The sequence below is a fragment of the Ylistrum balloti genome, unplaced genomic scaffold, assembly GCF_031769215.1.
Source record: "Ylistrum balloti isolate Yb309-2 unplaced genomic scaffold, AGI_CSIRO_Ybal_v1 Utg370260, whole genome shotgun sequence".
Taxonomy (NCBI): domain Eukaryota; kingdom Metazoa; phylum Mollusca; class Bivalvia; order Pectinida; family Pectinidae; genus Ylistrum; species Ylistrum balloti.
In genome coordinates this window covers 493,321-520,057 of record NW_026782205.1, presented here as the reverse complement: position 1 = coordinate 520,057, position 26,737 = coordinate 493,321, and the positions used below count along the sequence as shown (strand labels likewise).

The 26,737-nt window shown below is 35.4% G+C and overlaps 1 protein-coding gene across 1 annotated transcript; it reads left to right on the top strand.

The window, feature by feature from the left end:
* The first annotated feature begins 20,475 nt into the window (after window positions 1-20,475).
* LOC132552604 (uncharacterized) lies at window positions 20,476-25,576 on the top strand. The gene is made up of 4 exons (XM_060216791.1): window positions 20,476-20,593; window positions 22,850-23,097; window positions 23,676-23,808; window positions 24,102-25,576. The coding sequence occupies exons 1-4, from the start codon at window positions 20,476-20,478 to the stop codon at window positions 24,500-24,502; spliced, it is 900 nt and encodes a 299-aa protein (XP_060072774.1). The 3' UTR covers window positions 24,503-25,576.
* Window positions 25,577-26,737: the final 1,161 nt, after the last annotated feature.

Sequence of the window (26,737 nt, the reverse complement as noted above, 5' to 3'; positions counted from 1 at the left end):
ACCAACATTGTAAACTAACATACAATAATACAACAGTAAATGTAGAAGTATAAATTTGTAATCAGTATATCTTTTTATACTGCTGCAACTGATCTTTGTCATACTTGATAGCATTACTGATCATGACAAACATTGTTCTGCTATTCCAGTGTCTACTTGGAGTTTGTGAATGTGCATCAGCAAAGAATGGTGTCATATTGCAGGTACATTCAGTAAGTCCATATAATAATCATAGTTGCTTAAAATGATTTAAAGTATTTCAAATATCAATTTTGATAGAAGACATAATTCTTTCATAACATATTTTATTATATACTGAGGTGCTGTGTACCAGGAACATGCTTATTTAAAATTGGATTCAATAAATCATTATTTTAGAGATGATGTTTCTTAAGTCGAAAGATCATCACAATATTTTCTGCCCATTTAAATTTCGTGGGAAAAGTATCCCCAAACAGTAACACTGCCACCAAATGTTGTACTTGGAATGTACTTGATGTTCATGATCTACAAACACAGACCTTGCTTCCTGTTGGACTAAGTAAAAAGTGGCTTTCAACTGTTAGCAGACTCTTTGTCAGGACCTCATAATCTATGTCCAATGATCATGTGCTCATTGCAGTCTTTCTTGTTCGTGTCTTTGGTTTGCGAGAGCATATTGTATTATATATTGTTAAAGCATCTGTTGACATACACCAGCTAACGGGAACATTGACGTTCTACTGTCCTCTCAGCCAAGGCTTGTTGGCAGCTATAAATGGGACTCTCCTTACTAGTCTACACAGTAGCCTATCTATTCTATCTGAAGTCTTTCAAGGTTTGCCAGACCTGGGACACTCAACAACATACTCGGTTTGGCTCAGACGCTGCATTAACTGAGAAATAAGAGAATGGCTAAAAAACGTGCAGCTACTTGCCTGTATGTCATATCACATTGAACCATTCCAAAAGCTTGTCATCTCTCAGCATTTGTCAATTTTTGACATGCAATTTTATCAGTATAAGTACATGAATGATTTACCAGCAATACACAGCCAAACACTACTTTAGGTGGTCAGGAAAATGTGCATTTTATTATAGTACCGGTTACCTCAAGGAATATGACAGTTTTTATACTAAAATTGATGGCCCCTTACTTATGCCCATGTGTATACATACTGTTTGATTGTGAAGTTTATCATGTTATATTACTTTTACATTGTGATTAACTGCACCAAAAAGTATTGTTGTTTTTTTTATCAAAATGAAATGGAATATATTCATTTCACTTCAACAAATATCAATAATTATATTCTATAAATATAAACAATTTGATGAAATAAAGGGCATTTCCTATATGTATATATATATATATAAGTAGTAAAAGATTATGTAATTATCATGTATTCATAGTTATTCAACAGAATCTCATTTATTCATTTGTAATAAATGTACAGCATGACTATGTATATGGTGACAAACATGTCCATGTATAATTGAGTAAATAATAATCATAATTGGAAGCAGTGAGGGTAGAAATGGAAGAGATCAAGAATTACTAAAGGTTTCTAAATTCTGGAAGAAATTTACATTTTCTCATAATTCCATAAAATATGTGTTACATTTTCCCTGAATTAATCATTAGAATCTTTCATTTGTAGTTTTTTTTTAGGTATCATGGTGACCTATTCTAATACAATTCATCCAGCATCATGGGTCATTCGTTGTGGGTCGTGTGTCCCTAAACAATTTAACACTTTTGATTTCTCAAAAACCCCTGATCTGATTTCTAAGAAATTTTGCAGAAACTTTCCCTGGCCTATGATGAACCAAAATTGTGACTTATACAGTCCCCAACTCCCAGGGGCGGGGTCAAAAAGGGTCGAATTGACTTAGGTTTCAAAAATCTTCTTCTCAACATCCAGATATTGTAGAGTCAAATACTCTTCATGAATGGAACCATCTTAGGTGCTATACCAAAATTGTGAATTTCATGGCCCTAGGGTCTCGCATATCCCCGTGGGGAGGTGGTAAATTTAACATAGTTTATATAGGAAAACTAGATTGTTTAGCATAATTTGTTTAATTTCCTTTGGAAATACTTCAAACTTAGTTGGAATTATGTGTGAAGGATGATGGCTTGATGGTATGCCCATTTAGATCCTGACTGACCACCAGGGGCTGATGGGCTGGGCCAAAAAGGGTCAAATTCAAAAATCTTCTCTAGACCCAGATATTGTAGAATCAAATGCTCTTCATGAATGGAAGCATCTTGAGGTGCTTTAATTACCAAAATGAGTCTCGCATTTCTTCATGGGGAGGACATTTTTACAGAGAAATTGTATTTTTGAGCATAACGTTGGTTATTTTCCACTGGGAATAACTTTATAAGAATAATCAGTATAGGATGACAGTTTTGATGGTATGAATGTATTGACACTGGCTATATTCAGTGTCACAATTTTTGTTTCATGACACTTGATAACTATCCTTTAACCTTTATATTCAATATGGCTTATCTCGATGACCGTCAAGGCCACCGGATTTCTTGGTTTTTTGGGGGTTTTTTTCGAAAAATTAAATATTTTTCTTTAAATAGATATAGCCCTGTTGGTAACATAGTTCCCCAATAGCTGTTATAATACCCTGATATTGTAGAGAAAAAAATCTTGCTATAGTACAGTCTGTGTATCTGTTCAAATTCCAGAAAACTCACAAAAAGGTAAAATTATTCTTTAATTAAATCATGTACAATTACCCTTTTAACACCAATATTAATATTTGTTAAGTAAATTAGATTTCTCATAAACCTTGAATAATATATGTAATGAACAAACAGTATATTTTATCTAATAAATCAACAACTTGACAAGTCCTAGAAAGAGAAACAGTGACAGTTAAATTCATAAGTGGGCAAAACATTATCTAATTCTAAATATGTATATACCTGCGTCTTTTGTAAAGTCTTCAGAGTATTCCGTATCATTAGAAAATGATGCTTTTGGAAATGAATAACTTTGTAAACACGTAAAAGCACGAATGAAAAGATTGTACTTAGAATATAAGGAGAATAAGATAAAAGGTTATTAATAATGAAAACCATAAGCAAAGTATGTGATATATTAGAAAAGTACCAATATAAAAACTACTTCTCCAGGGAGTCATCAGCGTTTAGATATTAGTACAATATATCTGCTTTGTTGCACGGAAAAAGTTCCAAGACAAAGTACTTTTATGTATACCCCCAAAGGAATAAAAGTCTATTCTGTTTAAAATACTCTCCACTGTCGATAATATTTGCCCTGTAAAACTAACTCACAATGCAAATAGTAGTAATACAGCAGTTAAACTAAAAGTCGTATTGTGAAAATCACTCGTCAATGATCAGGACAAGCTTCATAATCACGTCACATCTTTCCTGCCTACCTCTTGCTGCACTTTTTGTTGGAAGAAAACACTAAGTAGTCACAAAGTTTAGCATGGGTTCTCCACAGCAAGAGTTTCCTAGCACCCCTATAATTACAAGAAACTTTATTTAACGTCGTGTACGTATTAACAAGGAACATTAACTCATGTGAGCTATTCTGGTGACAAACATAGGTATGGGCACAACATAAAAACAAGAAAATATGAACATGTGAACGTAATCATAATCCAAAATCTAATTCAATAAAAATAGGGCAAATTATAAACAAAAGAAATATTAACACGGAGACTCCTAAAATTTACGAGGAGAATAAGACCAGATGCTCCGGAACTGTAAGCGTCTTCTGCTTCATTGCAGACACCCACCCTGATTGGTCAATCCATGTACATAAGCAATGTCACATTTTAAAATAAAACAAGGTATGCAACAACAGAACGACCAGCTTCATAATGTACAAACAAATAGAATATATCTCAGTAAGATCTATGTAAAATATTTAGGTGTAATTCATGAATCTTCGCAATATATGTAGATAACTAGTTTAAACGTTGATTATGACAATGAGCCATACATTTAGAGTTAGTTAACGTGGAGGCAAACAATTTAAACTGCATCATACAGCTGTTTCGTCCTGTTAGGACTCGTCAGTGATGCTACATCATACAGCTGTTTCGTCCTGTTAGGACTCGTCAGTGATGCTACATCATACAACTGTTTCGTCCTGTTAGGACTCGTCAGTGATGCTACATCATACAGCTGTTTTGTCCTCGTAGGACTCGTCAGTGATGCTACATCATACAGCTGTTTTGTCCTTCAAGGACTCGTCAGTGATGCTACATCATACAGCTGTTTTGTCCTCGTAGGACTCGTCAGTGATGCTACATCATACAGCTGTTTTGTCCTTCAAGGACTCGTCAATGATGCTACATCATACAGCTGTTTTGTCCTTCAAGGACTCGTCAGTGATGCTACATCTTACAGCTGTTTCGTCCTGTTAGGACTCGTCAGTGATGCTACATCATACAGCTGTTTCTTCCTTCTAGGACTTGTCAGTGATGTTACATCATACAGCTGTTTCGTCCTGTTAGGACTCGTCAGTGATGCTACATCATACAACTGTTTCGCCCTGTTAGGACTCGTCAGTGATGCTTACATCATACAACTGTTTCGTCCTGTTAGGACTCGTCAGTCATGTATCGAAGACAATCCTAAGTGATCGAAGACATTTCAAAATATAGATGGGGAATGGTCCCGTAATTTAGTAAATTTCGTAAATCTTATGTATCTGATAATTTCATAGGAAAGTCAATTATATGTTTATATCCTGAACCATGCCACTTTTCGAATTAATAAAACGTTATATGCTGGTTCGAAGACTAAAAGTCCACCAGCAGTGTCTACCGCCTGCAATCTCGAAGTTTGTACAAAAGAAGCGGGCGAATAATACCTTTAAATGCAATATAATTCGGTTGTTGAAAAGAAAATCGCAAAAATTTTGACCCGTGAAAATGACAAGCTATACGATATCAAAGCAGTTCAGTCACGTGACTTTTGTGCTTGTTCCTTACTGTCCAGCTGTACATCCTTCGTGTGAAAACACCTATCCCAACAGTCCCGTCGCACCGCTTTCGTTTTCCCCTTATGTCCAATCGGACAGATTTCGTACTTGGTCTCTTTGTCTGTCGTTTTTGTTCCCCGTATTCGCAAATCTTCATACTTGTTCCTCAATCTCCAGTCGCACAACTTTCATTTTCCCTACAGTTCAGTTGTACATCTTTTGCTTTTTGTTAACTTTTGTCCAGTCGCACAGCTTTCGTACTTGATATGCACTATACAGTTGTATGTATTTTGTTTTCGTTCGCTTCAGCAGCCCATTCTCCATTCTCGGTACTCCAAGGGTTACGATCACTTTTACTCTCTGCATCCCTGGAAAATGTCATGGTTAAATTGAAGGCACAAGCGAAGTAATATGATTGGTTCAAGGAGAAAAAAACTGACCAATCAAAGACTGATACGCTCATTTTGAAGATACAAAGAAGCGACACCCAACTTCAAAGCCGTTACAATATACGTTATGCGGCCTCGATATTTGTTTGATGTACATAAAAGAATCAAACCAGTTTTCGTCTCGTCTGCAACGTGTCGCACATTGAACCATCAATTTTGCCATGACAAATTCCGGGGATGCAGAGAACGAAAGTGATCGTAACTCCTGGAGTATCGAGGATGGTGATCGGTTTACTCATTTCAAGAGATGTTACGGAAACCCGTGTCTGATGATCTCCTTTTGAAGATTACAAAGTAGCGACACCTAACTTAGAAACCATTACAACATGCCGCCATGCGACGCGAGATTCGTTTAATGTACATCAAAGTTCCAAACTAGTTTTTTCATCTTGTCTACAAGATGGTGTACATAGACATATCCCAGGGTGCAAAGAACGAAAGTGATCGTAGCCCCTGCAGTATCGAGGATGTACATCTACATACTTGGTCCTTACTCTATTGTCGCACAGCTATAATTTTACCATATTGTTCCCTACTGTCCAGTTGTACGTCTTTCGTTATTTGTTCCCTTCTGTCCAATTGCACAAGAGGTGACTTGTAAAATCTTCGGAGGATGCTGACTGGTCACTATGTCTCTCTGATAAGACCATATCTAGATTCCAATGTTCAGAAATTATCAGTTTTCTAAAACCTTTCCACCCTTATTTAAACTTTTTGGGGCGTTTTATGTGTCGTCTTTTGGATTTGCGAACTTTTGATACGTAACGTCACTGATAAATCGTACATCTGTATGACGATATTTATACCAGTTCCATCAGTTATTAAATCTGTATTGACAGTTGATTTTGTGTGTATGTTGTACAATCTTAAGAGAGTGTATATTAGATTTCTGACTCTGATGTTTCGAGATCAAAACGTAAGACTGTGGAACCGCATCAGCATCAGCAATGCCAGTGAAATGTCTTTGAACTGATCGAAACATCCCAAATTATTCTGGATCCTTTCTAGTTTTTTGTTTTGTTTGTTTGTTTGTTTGTTTGTTTGTTTGTTGTTTTTTTTATTTTCTTTGGGTTTTTTTTTCTCAACTTTTTACAGTTTTAACGTTTTTATCATAGTCCATACCAGGATTAATTACAAAACGAAATATTCATAAATAATTACCTTACCATTTCTAAAACTACATATTTTATTCGGCAACATATAATAATCAGGTTCGTCTTAATTTGAGCCGTATACTGTAATTACTGTAATAACCATATCTTTCAATTTAGCTTTTTTTCCTTTCTTAATTTCAAATTCAAAATTATTATTGAATAGAACATCTCGAGCATTTAATTTGAACTTGGAAGTAAAATAACATTCATACTCCCACTCATTACGGATAATGTTTTCCTTTGTAAAATTAGTATCTTGTCTTACAAAATGTATATTTATGGTAACCAATCCACAAAGTTAAGTTAAAGTTTGCCAGCCAAGAGAATACGAAAGAAAAGAAAGAAATAGGTTAGTAAAAGTCACAAGACGAGAAGCAACACTTTTTAACTAGCGCGTCTTAGGAGTGGTTGTCAGCACGCGTTTAGCTACACGCAATACCCCGGTATCGCTTGAGATTTGTGTTTTTTTGGGTTTTTTTTTCAAATCACGTTATTAACTTCTCCGTCAACTTATTACTTAAGTTCATGGTCATGTCTATTTATCAAACTGTCAGGAAAGTTTATCATTCATTAGAAAGCTTACCACCATTCGTGATCTTTCGAGCTTGAGAGATGCCTGTTATCCACGCTGGTCTGACCATTGGATACACAGTCACAAGTTCTCGTCATATATATCCGTAGGGTATGTTCTGCCTTATAAAAATAACGGCACAGCTACAACACGTTGGAGTGCGAGGTCTTGTCACCAGGACTGGACTGCAATGACCCATCCCGATGTCACGACTTACCGAGACTCTCATCCTTCATGTTACAGAGACCGTCACGTTAGGCAAAGGCTTCCTCTCTGTCATCTTTTAATTTTTGTATGCAACCTGGATAAACCTTCGACTTGTATTGAGACGGTTGATGGAGATCAAATGTAGATCTGTTTTGTTGAAGATACATATTCACATTCGGTTTGTAGACTGCGAAGTTTGTAAACTCTTATTCTTGATCGTGTATATGATCTGTATTGTTAAAGGGAAAACTGTACATCTGGTTTGTTGAATACGTAGATGATCTGTATTGTTAAAGGGAAAACTGTACATCTGGTTTGTTGAATACGTAGATGATCTGTATTGTTAAAGGGAAAACTGTACATCTGGTTTGTTGAATACGTAGATGATCTGTATTGTTAAAGGGAAAACTGTACATCTGGTTTGTTGAATACGTAGATGATCTGTATTGTTAAAGGGAAAACTGTACATCTGGTTTGTTGAATGCGTAGATGATCTGGATTTTTTCAAAAGTACAAATGTAAGTCCGGGCTGTGGCTGTATAGATTATTTGTCTTATAAACACAACTCTTTTAGATTGAGAAAATGCAAATCGGTGTTTTAAATTTAACAGGGCATTCAACGCCGTGTTTTCAAATATTGGGACAATCAGCGCCGTGCTTACACAATATTACCGAAGTATTACTGACCGTTCCCGTTTCCATTAATTAAAATGTCGACCTCAGTAAGATAACTTTAAGTTTTAAATCTGAGGTGTGGTGTTTGACAGGATAACATAGTAAATAATGATAAACAACAAGTGAATCAGTAAATTATCTCCCTTAATACTACATTAATGTGCATGTCATGTATAGGTGTTTTTGAAGTTTCAGTGTTTGATTCCCTGTCAGAGTGTCCGACTAACTGAAATCTGACAATTTAACTATGCTTGATGAAGTCTGTTTTAGGGCATCATATATAGTGAATCGTATACCAAATTAAAGAAAAATATTTATCTGTCGATCCAGACCACGCTCAGCGAGATATCTCGAACAGGTTAGTGACCATCACCATAAGGTCATTACACAAGGCCGGTAGAGTTACATACCTTTGTCAGTGAATGAGTGTCTTGACAGCGAGCCGAACTGTGGTGTAACTTTATATTAAGTTCTAAATTCACTCCGTTCAAACGAACATAAAGTATCTATCACTATAACTTACCTGACTGGGACAGAACCATGAATTTTGACATTTTTCACAAAAGATACAGTATAAATCGGCAACAATCTTCAAACTTCATTTTTTGCTTGTGGTGACTATCCTCTCTGTAGCATAAAACATCCTCCATGTACAAGACTCCAGGAATATGTAAACTTACAATTAACTAACAAGTACCGTAAGCTCACACCCATTATATACTAGCGGAAAAAAGAAAATGTGCACGTGTAAAATGTTCATGTATTTCTCAATTGTATTAATTAAATCTTGAAACTTTACACAGCTACGCTTTGTATGCCTCTCCGTCATTTACACTGGTCAGTGCATGAGTTGCAACGGTAGTTTGTCTGGTCCACGTCTTCGTTTTCACTTTCTTTTTTGGCCAGCAGTCAATCGCAAACACGTTTGTCGCCTAAACCTGTATAAAAGCATAGTGTAAATACCTGTAACACACAAAACCAGTATAATTTTGAAAACTTTGCTTAGGACTCTCCAATATAGTAAAAACACCAGCCAGGATCACCCATTCTACCTCTACATGTATTGACCATATGGGTATAAATATTCCTGCTGATGTTACCTGTTGTGATCCATCAAACATTAATATTAATGACCACATTCCTGTGCATGTTGTAAAGAAAAACTCTAAAGATATTGAAAACAAATCCAGATATGTCAATACTATAAAGTACAGACGTACTAAAACTTTCAGTGAACAAACTTTCCAAAATGACCTTGATGAAGCTCTGAAGTTTCCATAGACACTACATGTCATGTTAATGAAGCCTTGGGAGCATGGACTAAAATATTTGTGGAATTTTGGACAAGAATGCTCCAACTAAAGAAAAAAAGAATAAAGTATAAAACCATTCCTGAGTGGTGGAATGAGGACATTTACTTAGCTATCAAAATTAGAGATAACTACAAAGTACAGAAAAATCATGATCTGTATAGGAAATGGAGAAGTAACGTTGCTTCCTTAATACGAAAAGCAAAGGAAACTTGTGGATGACTTAGATACCCGTAAAAAGGAGCAAGATAAATACTAGATATATTTTAAACAGCTTTCACCAAGTAAAGGTGATACTAAGCCTGATCATATTGACAAATTGATGAACCATGTGAAATTTCAAACTTTTTATATCTTTTTTTTACTGATATTGTGAAAGAGTACATTTAAGAGAAAGAAATAGCACATTATCTGTGATTTTGAAGACTATTCATTCTTTTGTATCAAGAAGGGTGAAAAAATTACTGTCAGTAAGTACAGACCCCATATCTGTCTTACCTGTCTTATCCAAATTCATAGAAAAGAATTTCCATTCATCTCTACATAGTTTCTTGGTCCAGCACAATCTTACCCACTGACAATCAATCTGGTTTTAGAAGTATGTATTCCTGTCAAACAGCGTTAACACTGGTAACATAGCAGATGGTATGAAAATATGGATAAAGGAAATCTAATTGGTGTGACTGAAATTAGAAAGGCTTTTGGCCTTGTTGACCAAAATATACAAAAAATGAAAATATATTATTATCCAAACAAGGCAATTAAATTACAATGTGTTGATTTTAAAAATCATTTAAGCAATCGTTGTGAAATAGCAACTGGTGTGTCACAGGGCTCAATAATTAGGCCTTTGATGTTTATACTGTAAATAAACGACATGCATCGCCTCTCTAAGCAGTCACGGTGAATTGTACATGTATGCAGACGACATAATTATGAAGAAATCTTCTAAATGTATTGCTGTTATTAAATCGTGTCTGAAAGCTGACAAAGTTATTGTACAGAAATTGTGTAAACGCAACAAAATGGTTATTAACATAGAGAAAACTAAAGTGTAATTAAAAAAGCAAACAGAGAATACAGAAAGTTACACGTGAGTTAAGTATTGAATGTAAGGAGTCTCACTAACTAGGATTAGTACATGTTAGACATGAATACTACTTGGTGTGTGCATTCATGTTATCCTTACATGGAACAAACTGTCCAAGATGTTATATAAAAAAAGTAAACTTCAAAATCTATCAGTTATGTAGAATCAAGAATAAACTACTTAAAGTGTTTTGTTTTACCTTACCTTGATTATTGTTCCAATATTTGGGGTCACTGTTCATTAACATACATTAAATCGTTAGAAAGGTTGCAAAAGAGAGTTTTATGCATACAACCAGATGCAGAATATTCTGTATCAAGTGAACAGCTTTTTACTAAATTCAAATGGTTACCATTCAGTAAGAGAGTTCAATATAATGAGTTATTTTGATGTTCAAAGTTATTAACAAACTATGTCCGAATTACCTGGACTGTAATGTATCAGTGTTCACGAAAGACAGACTATGTCATCTACTGGAGGGAAATATGTTATCCCTAAACATAAAAAAAGTTTAGAAATTCATTTTTATTTAACGGACCGACACTTTGGAATGATTTATCAGACAATGTTAGTCTGTACTAAAACCTGAATAATTTCAAATTTGAATGCATGATATTTATGTCCAACTTTTAAACACAAAATTCCACTTTCTGAAAGTTTTAGATCATCGTAACTGTTGTATTTTATGTAACTCTTAATCCCTACTGTGTGTGTCACATGGTTCATGATGCATCATTTATTATAACTTATTTTATCTAAACGTTATCTTACTGTGATATTTATGTTTGTCTGTGATGTTTTAGTTCTACTGAATGTAAATATTGTACTTTTCTGATGTCGACCATTTGTAAATAGAGTATTTAAACTCGAAGTGTCATCGACTTTAAATAAAGTCTTTTATTATTATTATTTGGAGTTAAAGGTAGGATAAAACCCTGTTGAATTTTTCGGCGATTTCATATATACCTCCTAAGTTATAGCAGAGACGTATATATCACATATACGTCTCTGGTTATAGCATACCATACCCATGCACAGTTTCTTTTTTTCGCTCGTATATATCGAATTTTCAAGGGCAGGTGGTACCGGTTAGTCTACACGTCAGTATGGTTACAAAGCAATGTGTCGAATGGAAATACAACGACTGCTCTATCCCTTACCCTACTCTAGTTAACATATGCTTCACGTGCATTTCCATGCATATGTTAACAATACGTTGTTTATTAGCCAACCACGTGTAGACACTTAGCTCCTCATGTATATACAACTAAGCCCGCCCTCATACACGTGCTCGTTCAACAGATAGAAATATTGATGAGCGCTATGCTGACCAAGGGTGTCTCATACATGTGTGATATATCTGTGTATGTGTTGTACAAGGCCTGGTCTAAAGATGACCGAGGTGAAAACATGGTATGTTAAGCTAGTTACGTCAAGACGAGATATGTCCGCAATACATAGACCAATATTATACAAGCGTATAGCACGAGGCAAAATGCGTCACATAATTCTGTTTGTTTTGAAGTTCAAATGAAGTTTCGAAAATAATTTGGTACCGCCGGTAGTTTAATATCAGATAAATCACTTTACTTGTTCTTCTACAAGATAACTTCAATGTTGATGTCTGATTTTTTTAATGAAAAGATATGTGGCATGTTTTTACATCACTAAGACAAATTGACGACATCCTGAGTCCTTAGGTCGGCAATTCAAATAAATAGCAAAATACAGACAGCTACACATTTGATTTACAGTACTTATGTTTCAGATGCTGAATCATATCATGGCTTTACATGGAATATTTCCATAAGTATAGTTTTCTTCAAAGTATTAATGAATTATGATATTTCATTTTTATCTCTATATACATGTAATATACACAAGGTATCATCTTGGATCATTTCTGAAATCATCTTAATCCACTTCCTAGTCTACTTAGGTGTGAAACGTGTGTACTGGTAAATACCTTGGTCTACGGAGGTGTGAAACGACTTAGGTGTGAAATGTGTGTACTGGTAAATACCTTAGTCTACTTAGGTGTGAAACGTGTGTACTGGTAAATACCTTAGTCTACTTAGGTGTGAAACGTGTGTACTGGTATATAACACTAAGTGGCCAATTTTCCACCTTTATTCTTGTGTCGAGGTCCGAGATCAAGCTGATGTCAGCAGCTGGTACTGGCCATCCTTTTTCCCCAGATGGTAGAGCGATAAGCTTGACGGCCGATGGGGGCCGAGAATGGTGAACAAGGGGAAGCCCGAACTTACAATTAGTTTTATGATTTTCTATTTTATAACAATGTCTTCGGGCATGATAACGAGGAAGAAAAAACATCATTAAATAGATCACATAAGTCTGATCAGGCCGTTCATTGATACATTACCTATCTTCTTGGGACTTGAACAGACAGTTCTCTCACTGTAACATTCTATATATAGGTATATTACTTATCTTCTTGGAACTTGAACAGACAGTTCTCTCACTGTAACATTCTATATATAGGTATATTACTTATCTCCTTGGGACTTGAACAGACAGTTCTCTCACTGTAACATTCTATATATAGGTATATCACTTGTCTTCTTGGGACTTGAACAGACAGTTCTCTCACTGTAACATTCTATATGTAGGTATATTACCTATCTTCTTGGGACTTGAACAGACAGTTCTCTCACTGTAACATTCTATATATAGGTATATTACTTATCTTCTTGGGACTTGAACAGACAGTTCTCTCACTGTAACATTCTATATATAGGTATATTACTTATCTCCTTGGGACTTGAACAGACAGTTCTCTCACTGTAACATTCTATATATAGGTATATTACTTATCTTCTTGGGACTTGTACAGTCAGTTCTCTCATTGTGACATGCTTAAACTGGTATGTACATTGATTGCGTGTGAACTTCCTCGAATCTCTGAAATACACAAACCATGACTATAAGACACTAGTAACAACTATTCTAGCCAATATGATGTCACAAATACTACGTAATAATTCTCGTTATTCCATTTGCTTATAACTGGATATTATTGTGTTGCTACTCATTATATAAATTTACCGGTTTGTGTATATCTCCATTTGTACATAAAGGGTGGGGAGCACTTTCGTTAATTTTAATAAATTTTCAATCAGTTGCTTTGTATTGGTATAAATTGATAGTTCATCTTATTTCCTACAGCCAATCGGCTAAATCAGAGAATAGTATTTACAGTCACTACATTACTGAATCCTTTTAGGGCAACTAGTAGCATCACAGTGACGCTGGTTTGGTTGAACAGCTAGAACAGCTTTCAGGAAATAAAAGATGACTTACATTGTTTAATATGAAGTTTCTAAGGACTCCATTTAAGGTCACATCCCTATCAATGATCGTCAATCTAAATACTTGCAACATTCAAGCATAATTTACTTTTGTATTTCGTCTTTAGAAATATTGAATAATAATAATGTATAATAATTCCTTGGTTGACGAGCAAATCTAGTTCTTTTGTAAAATGGTGATGTACATGTAATATTGTCCGCAGACCAGGATTGTATATTATGTAATTTAGTTTAGTTTATGTGAAGATCAGTGTGAATGAACGATAGATAGTGTTTTTCTCAATGTCTTTGTCGCTATTTAACTGGTCCTCATATACAAAGAGTTTAGCCAGTGATTTAACCATTAGGAGGTCGTTCATGATGGCTAGAAAGAGACTGGGACTGTGAATTGTTCTCCGAGAGAAATCCAGAAACTTTACTCGGGATGAGAATATTCATTCATCATTTAGAATAACTCGATATAATCAATCACAAGGTCAGATGTTTGTTTTGTTGCGAATGCCACACCAGTGTAATTTAACTATAAGCCTACAGTATGGAACTTTGTAAAACGTTTTAGCAAAAAACTGAAATTATATCAATTTGGTGACCAGCTGATACATTTTGTTCAAATTTATGAAAATTGATAATAAGTTAGGTTTCAGATGACTTTCAGGAACCCATGATATTTATGTATGTAGCATGTTACACTGATGAAGGTACCCTCTAGTGTTTACAACAAACTTAGAAGAGGTTTGGTATCTAGAACCGGTACGGTAATTGTGACGGTCAACTTTCTTAAAGATCGGCTGACATTAAAGGACTGCGTCAGAATGTACAGAAAACATTAACACAGAATAGTGAAAGGGATGGGATGGGGCTAACTCGTTCTATAGTTGTTTTCAATACATATAAAGGTACATCGTATCAGGAATGTATTATACGTCTCTGATCGTATATTGTATGGACCGCAAGCTCTGTGGGAATTTTAGATATCATTGTACGTGTTACTAAGAATGCTCTGGGTTGATTCTGGCGTAAAAGTAATTGGGTGGTACATTTTCGTCTGATTCTATGTATAAGTCCGTGATTTAAATAGCGAGTCCAGGGTAATGATGAACAGAAAATGGTGATGGGAATACCCTGTGCCACCAGATAGGAAGCAATGTAGAGGGTTTGTTTATCTATTTATTTAACACGTTTTACGTCCACTTCTGCCACCTTTCGGCTTTTCAGCGGACGATGAATATTTATCCGGAAAGGTCTGTATAAACACTCTGCGTTATATAATATGTACTCTTGATCGGATGACGTAATGCCCATGTATACAGGGGTTATCAGTCAACTCGCTGACAGCACGGATAAGTTGCCATAATCACCCAACTGTAACCGGTAAGTATGTTATCAGTACTGGACAGTGTGTTAGGTGACTTCTATGTGTGGTCGGTGTGCTTACTGCAAACTCTACTCAAATAGATAATTATAAGGTAAGAAGGAAATCAACGATATGCTGTTTTATATTTTGTGCATATACATCTGTTTTATATTTTGTGCATATACATCTGTTTTATATTTTGTGCATATACAGCTGTTTTATATTTTGTGCATATACAGCTGTTTTATATTTTGTGCATATACATCTGTTTTATATTTTGTGTATGTACTGCTGTTTTGTATTCTGTGTATGTATTCTGTGTATGTTGTTCTGTTGTTTTGTATTTTGTATTCTGTGTATGTTCTGTTGTTTTGTATTCTGTGTATGTTCTGTTGTTTTGTATTCTGTGTATGTTCTGTTGTTTTGTATTCTGTGTATGTTCTGTTGTTTTGTATTCTGTGTATGTACTGTTGTTTTGTATTCTGTGTATGTACTGTTGTTTTGTATTCTGTGTATGTTCTGTTGTTTTGTATTCTGTGTATGTAGTTTGTATTCTGTGTATGTACTGTTGTTTTGTATTCTGTTTTCTGTTGTATTCTGTGTATGTATTCTGTTGTTTTGTATTCTGTGTATGTACTGTTGTTTTGTATTCTGTTTTGTATTCTGTGTATGTTCTGTTGTTTTGTATTCTGTGTATGTACTGTTGTTTTGTATTCTGTATATGTAGTTTGTATTCTGTGTATGTTCTGTTGTTTTGTATTCTGTATATGTAGTTTGTATTCTGTGTATGTTCTGTTGTTTTGTATTCTGTGTATGTAGTTTGTATTCTGTGTATGTACTGTTGTTTTGTATTCTGTGTATGTACTGTTGTTTTGTATTCTGTGTATGTTCTATTCTGTTATGTGTTTTGTATTCTGTATGTTCTTGTTTTGTATGTAGTTTGTATTCTGTGTATGTACTGTTGTTTTGTATTCTGTGTATGTACTGTTGTTTTGTATTCTGTAGTTTGTATGTATTCTGTGTATGTACTTGTTTTGTTGTTTTGTATTCTGTATATGTAGTTGTTGTTTTGTATTCTGTGTATGTTCTGTTTGTGTTTGTGTTTTGTATTCTGTATTCTGTATATGTATGTTGTGTTTGTATTCTGTGTATGTACTTGTTGTTTTATATGTATTCTGTGTATGTACTGCTGTTTTGTATTCTGTGTATGTACTGTTGTTTTGTATTCTGTGTATGTACTGTTGTTTTGTATTCTGTGTATGTACTGCTGTTTTGTATTCTGTGTATGTTCTGCTGTTTTGTATTCTGTGTATGTTCTGTTGTTTTGTATTCTGTGTATGTTCTGTTGTTTTGTATTCTGTATATGTAGTTTGTATTCTGTGTATGTTCTGTTGTTTTGTATTCTGTGTATGTACTGTTGATTTGTATTCTGTGTATGTTCTATTGTTTTGTATTCTGTATATGTAGTTTGTATTCTGTGTATGTACTGTTGTTTTGTATTCTGTGTATGTACTGTTGTTTTGTATTCTGTGTATGTACTGTTGTTTTGTATTCTGTGTATGTTCTGTTGTTTTGTATTCTGTGTATGTACTGTTGTTTTGTATTCTGTGTATGTACTGTTGTTTTGTATTCTGTGTATGTTCTATTGTTTTGTATTCTGTATATGTAGTTTGTATTATGTGTATGTTCCGCTGTTTTGTTTTTTTTTTATGTTGTACAAGTACTGCTGTATGTTCTATATGTATAGTAGATTTATGCATTATACTTGTGCCACGAACAAAGAATAAATCTATATATAAGTTATTATACGGTCCTGCTTGGTCGGGTTTTTTTCGCACGTGTACATATAACATCGTGGACGGGACCACGTCCGTTGCATGAACGTCATCATAATTCAGTAGTGTTTATTTATTTAGTTGATGGACTTAACGTCCACTATTACGGTCAAGTACGTACATTGTTTCTATAAAGTTAACACCAATTCTTTTTAATATGTCCATATTGTATACTAGATATGCATCCCTGTATCGTTTCGGTGTAATGTTTGTAAAACGTTATATCTCATCAACGAGTCAAGAGGCTGTGAAAATAAGGGTGCTGGGTCTGTTTCGTATTGTCCACTGAAAGGCTGAAAGACCGTAATAATGGACGTGAGACGTTTAAGTAAATACATCGTCTATTCAGTGTTGTTATCGCCCTTTCGTGACTTTGTTCGCAGTGCCCATGGCTTATCACTCACGTATTTTTTCAGACATTAAAGGGAAGCTTACTAATCCGCAGAGGGACCACTGTTATTTTTTAGACTGCAGGTAAGAATGATTTCGCCAAAACAACAAAATAATTTAAACGTGTTATAATTCCTCGCCTTAAAACTATTAACTGTATTTACTATTATTATGACATTACAATAGAGGAAGAGGTCGTGTTGTTGAGTCTGTGAGTTTGACCAGTTATCTGTTAGATTCTTTAATCTCATTAGAGAAGAACAGGTGGTAATCTCCTCTATACACTACAGTAGATAAATAACAATGACCAAGTACAATATTTACAACCAATAATTTAACAGTTGCACCATCGCTGTTGTACTGGGTGTGATAACTGTATGATAACATTATCTGTATATCTGTGTATACGTAGCATTGTCCAACATGGTCAGTGCTTTACATAACTTATGTCTAGTTCTGGAAGGCTGGGATACGGTGGTCTCAACATTGATAACAAAATCGAATTTCTCAAAGGAATTTTGATCCAATAGCTGGTGTTGTCACGTGACCATTTATTGCTGGGTTATAACTATTGCCTCCTTTAGTCTCTTGACCCATCAACTGTACTCAGCGATATCACCACGTCATACGTGTTTTCTAATCAGACTCTCGATTGAGTGTGGCGTAATCGATTTATTGAATTTCGATAACTTCCACGAGCCCAAAGGGTGACTTTTCTCTATGGTGTGTATTGCAATCATACAAGTATTGTGGGACAATTTCTGTTTCTCGTGTATGTTTGGAAGGAAGAGGAAGTGCAGCAAACACATTGTGTGCAAACAGTTGTTGTATAGCCGAATAGTCTGAATGGTGCAAGTGTCGTCTGGTACATTGTGACAACAAGAAGTTCATCTATATCGTTAGTTGTGGAGTAATAGAATCTTTCCCTAGCTGGAGGGTAGAACAGACAAATCTCTTCCCTAGGATGAGATTCTTGAGTGTCTAACCCGAGGCTTTACCGAGGATTAAACTGTCAGGATTCTCCTCCGAGGGTAGAGATTTCTTTGTCCTGCACTCAGGCTTTGAAATGATCATTTTTCTTCTTCATATCTCCAGCAAACTAGAAATGGAATAACGAGACAAAAACACGCTGACACATATGGAAACAAAATCAAGCAAATAACAACAGTTGTGTATATTTTGCGTAAAATGCATTATACACATTATACAAAGATGAACAGACACTGTCTTACAATGATATTAAACTTATCTTGTACTGTCAACATCAATCAGTCACGTCTCACACGTCTAAAACTCTCAACTTCCGGTTTAGCACGTGTTTATGTTCCGAGTGTTCGTGTAATTAGATATATCTTATCATCATCGGACGTGTGGATATTTCTGTCCCAGGGGGTAGAATAAAAACCAACCAGAAGAAAGAAATACTCTTTGTGTAGGCTATAAGTGAGAAAAATAACGTTGCAAATGTTTCCTCCCCATTTATATCCAGCAATTCATTAACGCCGATTTATACATCATTCTCCTTATTTCTGTTTACTGGATCTCGATACCGTAACTTCTTGATCTCAGATTCTTATTAGGTCAGTGTTTTCTATTCACCCCGATGCCTCCTACAATTTAACGTGCGATTTACTGGTAAATGATACATGACCCACAGCTATTGTGTTTACTGTCCGACTGTTTTGCTGTCTTTCGGCTAAACTATGACAAATACCTTCCGTGTCCATGTGTTGCCCACGGCAACGTAACCAAATGGTTGGTATATATTTACTGTCAGGAAAGGTAAACAATGACCAAGATTGTTATTTATTATTATTATTACACTGTGGTTCTTCCGGTTCGTTAATTCTTTATAAACTTCCATATGTATCTACTCTACATATTAATATATATGTTGTACTTCATCGGACTTACAGAAAACGGCGAATCTAGATTATATGCCCTGTAACATCTGTTGTGCTATATGTATATGAGTGTGTACATAACAGTAACATATCGGATTTTAATGGTGGAGTTTACAGGTATGTATATTTTCTATACAATGTAACCAATTAGGTTCAACATTCAAGGCTTGTCAATTATGATTGGTTTGTATAATAACAAGGACATGTACTAAAAGTGTTGTGATATCACGTCTATCATAACATTGATTACAACGAGTTTATTAACAGAGAGAGTTCGGAGTAGATTTTAATTACCTAATCGAGAACTACGTCATAATTGATCTATTATTATCTTTTGTTTTCTTTCGTCGCGAGATTCACTCAATCTGTCACTCGGAGCATTTATATAAAAACTGTAAAACCTTTTAATCAGTTCACTTAAGTTTCATACTGCATATTAGTGTTCACACAAAGAGTTTTATCGATTGGAAATCTCGAGTGTTTCATCTCTCTGGCTATCGATTCCATCATCAAGCATATCCAGTCTTTCAGATGGAGGCGGTCTCCGACTCCATAACACCACGGCTAATGTTGTGTAGATACCAGATGGTCGGGTTTCCTCAATACTCGTCCGTGGGGCAGATAGAGCTAGTCGTTTTCATTATTATTGTTATATTTCTAAACCAACACAGAATTATCCGAGAAACATTGGACTATTTATGCGGACTGGAAGATTAGAAGCGGAAATTGATTTTCGTGGAATAGAATACATTATGTATGATATATATATCGGAAACTTTTCATACATTCAGCATATTATTTCACCGACAGAGTAACGTTCTATGGGTCAGACACGATTCATGTGTTTATTTGAAATGACAACAGGACACTGGATTTATGATCATTTCATGATATGGCAGCGTACACGTGTTTTCAATGACTTTTCTAAAATGTTGAAGTGCAGAAACAAAATTTTGATTAAGAAGTTATTACAAGATATCAGTAGAATCGCCGTATATATCATGGACCCTGTGAACAATGTATTGTATTTTGTGGGAGTTTCCTTTTACATACCCACTTTAATGTATGTTTATATTTAGACAAAATATACACGAATACTTTTTATATAGGGTATTTCAGTAAGCTAAATCTAGGTCAGTAGTGTACCTGTTGGATATACGTGTGTCGTAAGGTATCTTGTTCGTATAACTGATCCTGCTGTCTTCTTTCAGTACCACATCATCGCCGTTAACCACGTGCTTATATGGTGACAGGTGACCGTGACCTTCATGACATCGATATTGCCAAACCTACAGCAGACATGCTGGTGACGTGCATTGCTACACTACTGGTGCTCGGGGAGAGTATTCGCCTTGCAGAGGGTAAGTTCGAATCTCGAAACGTTACGTTTTGAGAAAAACGGGTTTAAAATTGTAAAATTTCCGCCACGTTTCAGACAGCGGAGCTATAAAGCAACACATTATTGGTAAAGGGAAAATTTTAAGTACAGTAAGAAAATGCGACACCATGTGTCTAGGTATATGAGATAATTGTATTACAAGACATAGTGTGTCTAAGCGTAGGGATTAAGTATATAAAACGACATGGTGTGTATTTGTAGGGAATAAGTATATAATACGACACGGTGTGTGTCTGCAGGGAATAAGTATATAATACGACATGATGTGTGTCTGTGGAGGGAATAAGTATATAATACGACATGGTGTGTCTGTGTAGGGAATAAGTATATAATACGACATGGTGTGTCTGTGTGTAAGGAATAAGTATATAATACGACACGGTGTGTCGTGTGTAGGGAATAAGTTTATAATACGACACGGTGTGTGTCTGTAGGGAATAAGTATATAATACGACATGGTGTGTCTCTGTGTAGGGAATAAGTATATAATACGACATGGTGTGTCTGTGGGGAATAAGTATATAATACGACATGGTGTGTCTCTGTGTAGGGAATAAGTTTATGATACGACACGGTGTGTGTCTGTAGGGAATAAGTATATAATACGACATAGTGTGTGTCTGTAGGGAATAAGTATATAATACGACATGGTGTGTCTCTGTGTAGGGAATAAGTATATAATACGACATGGTGTGTGTCTGTGTAGGGAATAAGTATATAATACGACATGGTGTGTCTCTGTGTAGGGAATAAGTATATAATACGACACGGTGTGTCTGTGGAGGGAATAAGTATATAATACGACATGGTGTGTCGTGTGTAGGGAATAAGTATATAATACGACATGGTGTGTCTGTGTAGGGAGTAAGTATATAATACGACATGGTGTGTCTGTGTAGGGAGTAAGTATATAATACGACATGGTGTGTCGTGTGTAGGGAATAAGTATATAATACGACATGGTGTGTCTGTGTAGGGAGTAAGTATATAATACGACATGGTGTGTCTGTGTAGGGAATAAGTATATAATACGACATGGTGTGTCTGTGGGGAATAAGTATATAATACGACATGGTGTGTCTGTGGGGAATAAGTATATAATACGACATGGTGTGTCTGTGTGTAAGGAATAAGTATATAATACGACATGGTGTGTCGTGTGTAGGGAATAAGTATATAATACGACACGGTGTGTCTGTAGGGAATAAGTATATAATACGACACGGTGTGTCTGTAGGGAATAAGTATATAATACGACATGGTGTGTCTGTAGGGAATAAGTATATAATACGACACGGTGTGTGTCTGTAGGGAATAAGTATATAATACGACATGGTGTGTCTGTGGAGGGAATAAGTATATAATACGACATGGTGTGTCTGTGGTGGGAATAAGTATATAATACGACACGGTGTGTCTGTAGGGAATAAGTATATAATACGACATGATGTGTCTGTGTGTAAGGAATAAGTATATAATACGACATGGTGTGTCTGTGGGGAATAAGTATATAATACGACATGGTGTGTCTCTGTGTAGGGAATAAGTATATAAAACGACATGGTGTGTCTGTGGAGGGAATAAGTATATAATACGACACGGTGTGTCTGTGGAGGGAATAAGTATGTAATACGACATGGTGTGTCTGTCGAGGGAATAAGTATATAATACGACATGGTGTGTCTGTCGAGGGAATAAGTACATAATACGACATGGTGTGTGTCTGTAGGGAATAAGTATATAATACGACATGGTGTATCTGTCGAGGGAATAAGTATATAATACGACATGGTGTGTCTGTCGAGGGAATAAGTATATAATACGACATGGTGTGTCTGTCGAGGGAATAAGTATATAATACGACATGGTGTGTCTGTAGGGAATAAGTATATAATACGACATGATGTGTCTGTGGGGAATAAGTATATAATACGACATGATGTGTCTGTAAGGAATAAGTATATAATACGACACGGTGTGTCTGTGGAGGGAATAAGTATATAATACGACATGGTGTGTCTGTAGGGAATAAGTATATAATGCCACATTGTGTCTTGTTAGATATACTATATGATTTGTAAATGTCTCGTCGTTTTGAACAACCTGATGGCAGATATAACGTATTTCATAACAATGTGATATATGTCTGTTCTAATACAACCCAGTATGAAAAAACAAGAAATCATCATATACACTGGTTTTTTTTTTTATATTTCAGCGGTTTCTTTTGAACTCTCAAACGTCACCTGTGCTGAACCGTCCCATGTAGTTGAGGGCGCGGGATCTTCAGTGACGTCATACTCTCTGACGTGGGACGGGCGTACCCTTCCTAAGGACTGCATTGTGGGATTTAATATCACAGATTCAGATACATTTAAACTCTGTGTCAATATCGAGACATTTTCTTTGGAAACGTGTGCTTTTCATATGAAATACTTTGAAGGTCCATCTTTGGATTTAAAACAGGTAAATCGGTCACGAGTTTCCTTAACATTTTCGGATTTGAACCAGGTAAACCTATCATGGGTTTCATTGACATCCTTGGATTTAAAACAGGTAAATCTTTCACGAGTTTCCATAACATTGATCACCATCCTCGATACTCCAGAGGTTACAATCACGTTCGTTCTCTGCATCCCCGGCATTTGTCATGGTAAAATTGAAGGTTCAGTGTGCGACACCTTGCAGACGAGGCAAAAAACCAGTTGGATTCTTTTATGTACATCAACAAATCTCCAGGCCGCATAACGGTATAATGTAATGGCTTTGAAGTTGGGTGTCGCTTCTTTGTAATCTTCAAAAGGAGCGTATCTGTCTGTGATTGGTCATTTTTTTTCCTACTGGAACCAATCCAATTACTTCGCTCGTGCCTTTAATTTTGCCATGACATGTTCCAGGGGTGCGGAGAGCGAAAGTGATCGAGCAAGATGTTTCCACAACATCGCTGGAAATTTTCAAGGTTATAGAAACAATAAGGAAATAGGAGAAATATTTCTGTTTGGGATAACTTTCATTTCGTTTGATTTTTCTCTCTTTTTTTCCAGACAATTAATTGTGGTTCTGTGAAGAGGAAATACTGTGCTCAGTCAAAAGAGCTTTACATCAAGTTTACAGTGTCTCATAAAACATCATCGAGAGTAACCATTACAGTCACAGCGAATGCTAGGTCTGATAATTGTAAGTTTGCTGTCACGTGACAGAAATGGCGAGGTTTATCCTATCTTACTTATAATTCAGTATAGATATTGTAGAGAATGCACGGATGAAAGAATCCAACATCTGTTAATTGTTCGTGTTTACTTAAACAATGCTTTCTATACAATGTCAGTGAAACCATACAAACAAATTCTCACCTACTTGAAGCCAGGTCTAAAATTGTAAACTGTAGTTTTATAAAGATCAAATAACTTAACTTAAGGAAGTTTTGTTCTGATTGGATTACCTAACATTGATGATTTTAATTTTTGCAGCAGTTTTAATAGCCATTGGTTGCGTGCTTAGCGTAGCAGCGTTTGGTGCCTTTTTTGTGACAATGTACGCCTTGAGAAGAAACGCCCACAATGAAGGAAAATCTTGTTTAATATGGAAGTGTCTTGATGTGTGTTTACCAGTGAAAAATCTGCAGCCGTCCCCATCAGTAGACTTTACCTTACAAACGATTGCCATGTCAGATGCAGTATATCCACAACGTCCATTTAGGGTGGAACAACCCATGTCTGAAGTCACAGCCGATCCACCCCCTCCATACGAACTCCCTCCACCGTCATACGAGGAAGTTCACAATCCGAAATTCCAGGGGAGAATTAATATAAAAGAATGTGCTATTGGTGAGGTTAGAACTGAGCTGACATACACAGGAAGCAGATTATAGCGCCCTGCACCGGATATCCGGTTATGTAACGATGTGATGTGTCGCGATGCTCGGTGATATTTCTGGTTCTGTACTATCAGATAAAAAAACTTGACCGATATTGTTTTCGTAACCATTTAAGTTACAAACAACGATGATCAAGTCACAACTATTTGTTTATATTTTGATTTTGTACTTTTGCTATTTTTTATAGACAGTGATATATATTATTAGATATTTTGATGTAACTTACTTGTAGATAATGATGATCCTCATTGTGAAGACAGAGTTTTGTAACTTCGCAGGTTAATTACGTACCGTTTTGTTACAGTTTACAGGTTATTCCGATCCGAGTTTAACAGGAATTCTCAGATAATTCTAGCAGATCAAAGATATTTCACGACTTGGTAATAGATGTTGAAAGTTATCTTCCGATATTAAGTACATGGCAAGAACAGATACGAACCTCGTAAAGAGGCTCAGACAGTTTATACAACAACAACACACTTCTGCTAACGCTAATCATAATTCAAATATAGAATGTGTGTCATATCTGATTGGTTCGCTTTAACACATGTTGTCATTGTCCCTTTGTCAAATGTTGTCAGATAAGTATTATATATATATATATATATATACTAAGAGTAAGGTAACCATGACAATGATATGGTATACATGTATAGCTTAATACTGGTCCCGGTCGTCCATAGGCTTATTATAGATAACCAGTGGTCAGAAAAAAACGACAAAGCATGACTCCAACAAAATTGGAAACATTATTCAACATTTCACAGCTACGGTGTTGTTGAAACAGGTCGGAATGATAAATTTTGATTTTAATACGCTTGTTGTTCAGTGGCAGAAAATACGTTTTTCCCGATTAAACACTGGTTAACTTGAACTTTTGACCACCAGGGGATCGATGGTTAGTTGTCAATATTACAGTGTGCTTCGCCGTAACAATATTCCGTAGTTAATAGACTAGAACAGGCCATTGTATGTTTTATTTCACCTGAAACGAGAAGTAAATCAATTTTATTATGATTTACTTCACGTACCATTAAACTGACACAAATTAAATTATTCATACCTCTATTTTTAGTTGTGAATTGTTTTAAAAATCGCACGTATATATGTACAAAAATTAGAGTAATCAAACATCACACACAACAGCTGACTGCTTAATAGAATTATTAGCATAATATCAACCGATTTCTCCATTTCTCAATAACTTCAATCATTTTATAACGGTTAACTCCTGACTTAGCCCGATTGTCCTCTGTTCCTGATGTCAGACATTTTGACGGAGTCCGAGCGCTCGTCTACTTATACACGAAAACATGGAATTCTTCAATATCACTTGGTGTCGCAGTTTTGAGGTGCTGACTAAATGTTTAGTGTTTGGTATGTGGCCATACTAGTTTCAAGTTAGTTTCTTTAGTTCACTCCGGTACATATAAATGTGCTACAAGATGTCATCTTGACAATACAGAATGGTCAAATCAATACATCTGTATTAGTTATAGATATACGTTGGCAGAACAATGCAGTTACATTGTATACATATACATATACAATGTATATATCATTAAGATACTACAGTTCAGTAGTAACACTGCAGTTACATTATATATATATATTAGAATAGAATAATCGTGTATATACATATACGATGGACAATCCCGCAACGGAAACCATCTCATATGCAAACCGCACGAGTTGCTTGAACTTTCGTTATGATTTGAAAGAAAAAACCAAACAAACAAAAACAAAATAAAAACAAAATAAAAACAAAACAAAAACAAAAACTTTCGGTTGAAGAGGTGAATGGCCATGTTTATATACTTTATTAAAGAAACGAGACAAATTTTTAACATAAAGGAGAATGTCTTGTAATGCCCTAATGATTTAAGCATTTAATCGTGCACTTAGTTCAATGAAACGTTTTAGAAATCCATGTTTAATCCCGTAGTTGATTTATCATACAGTTTTCCGAGTGTCAGTTTGTTATATTTATTAGTCATTATCTTCGTTTTAAAAGGATTTGCCCTGATCGCCTGGGGCTACTGTCATCAGAAATCAATTCGTCTTTCATAAGTATTTAATATCTGTCACGTGATCTATCATCCTGTTGTATAATGCAGTTTTTATCCTGATTGTATGTCACTTATAGTCGACTTGTTTCTATGTTTAAAAAAAAAAAGAAAATTATACAGTTTACCAGCTTAAAATCAAATATTCCAGTGAATAATTTGG

What these genes read in the sequence shown, in the direction of transcription:
- LOC132552604 (XM_060216791.1), top strand. Translation starts at nt 20,476, where the DNA reads ATGGTGACAGGTGACCGTGACCTTCATGACATCGATATTGCCAAACCT. An exon ending in GAGTATTCGCCTTGCAGAGG is followed by an intron (nt 20,594 to 22,849) that starts GTAAGTTCGAAT and finishes TTTATATTTCAG; the next exon opens with CGGTTTCTTTTGAACTCTCA. An exon ending in CATCTTTGGATTTAAAACAG is followed by an intron (nt 23,098 to 23,675) that starts GTAAATCGGTCA and finishes CTTTTTTTCCAG; the next exon opens with ACAATTAATTGTGGTTCTGT.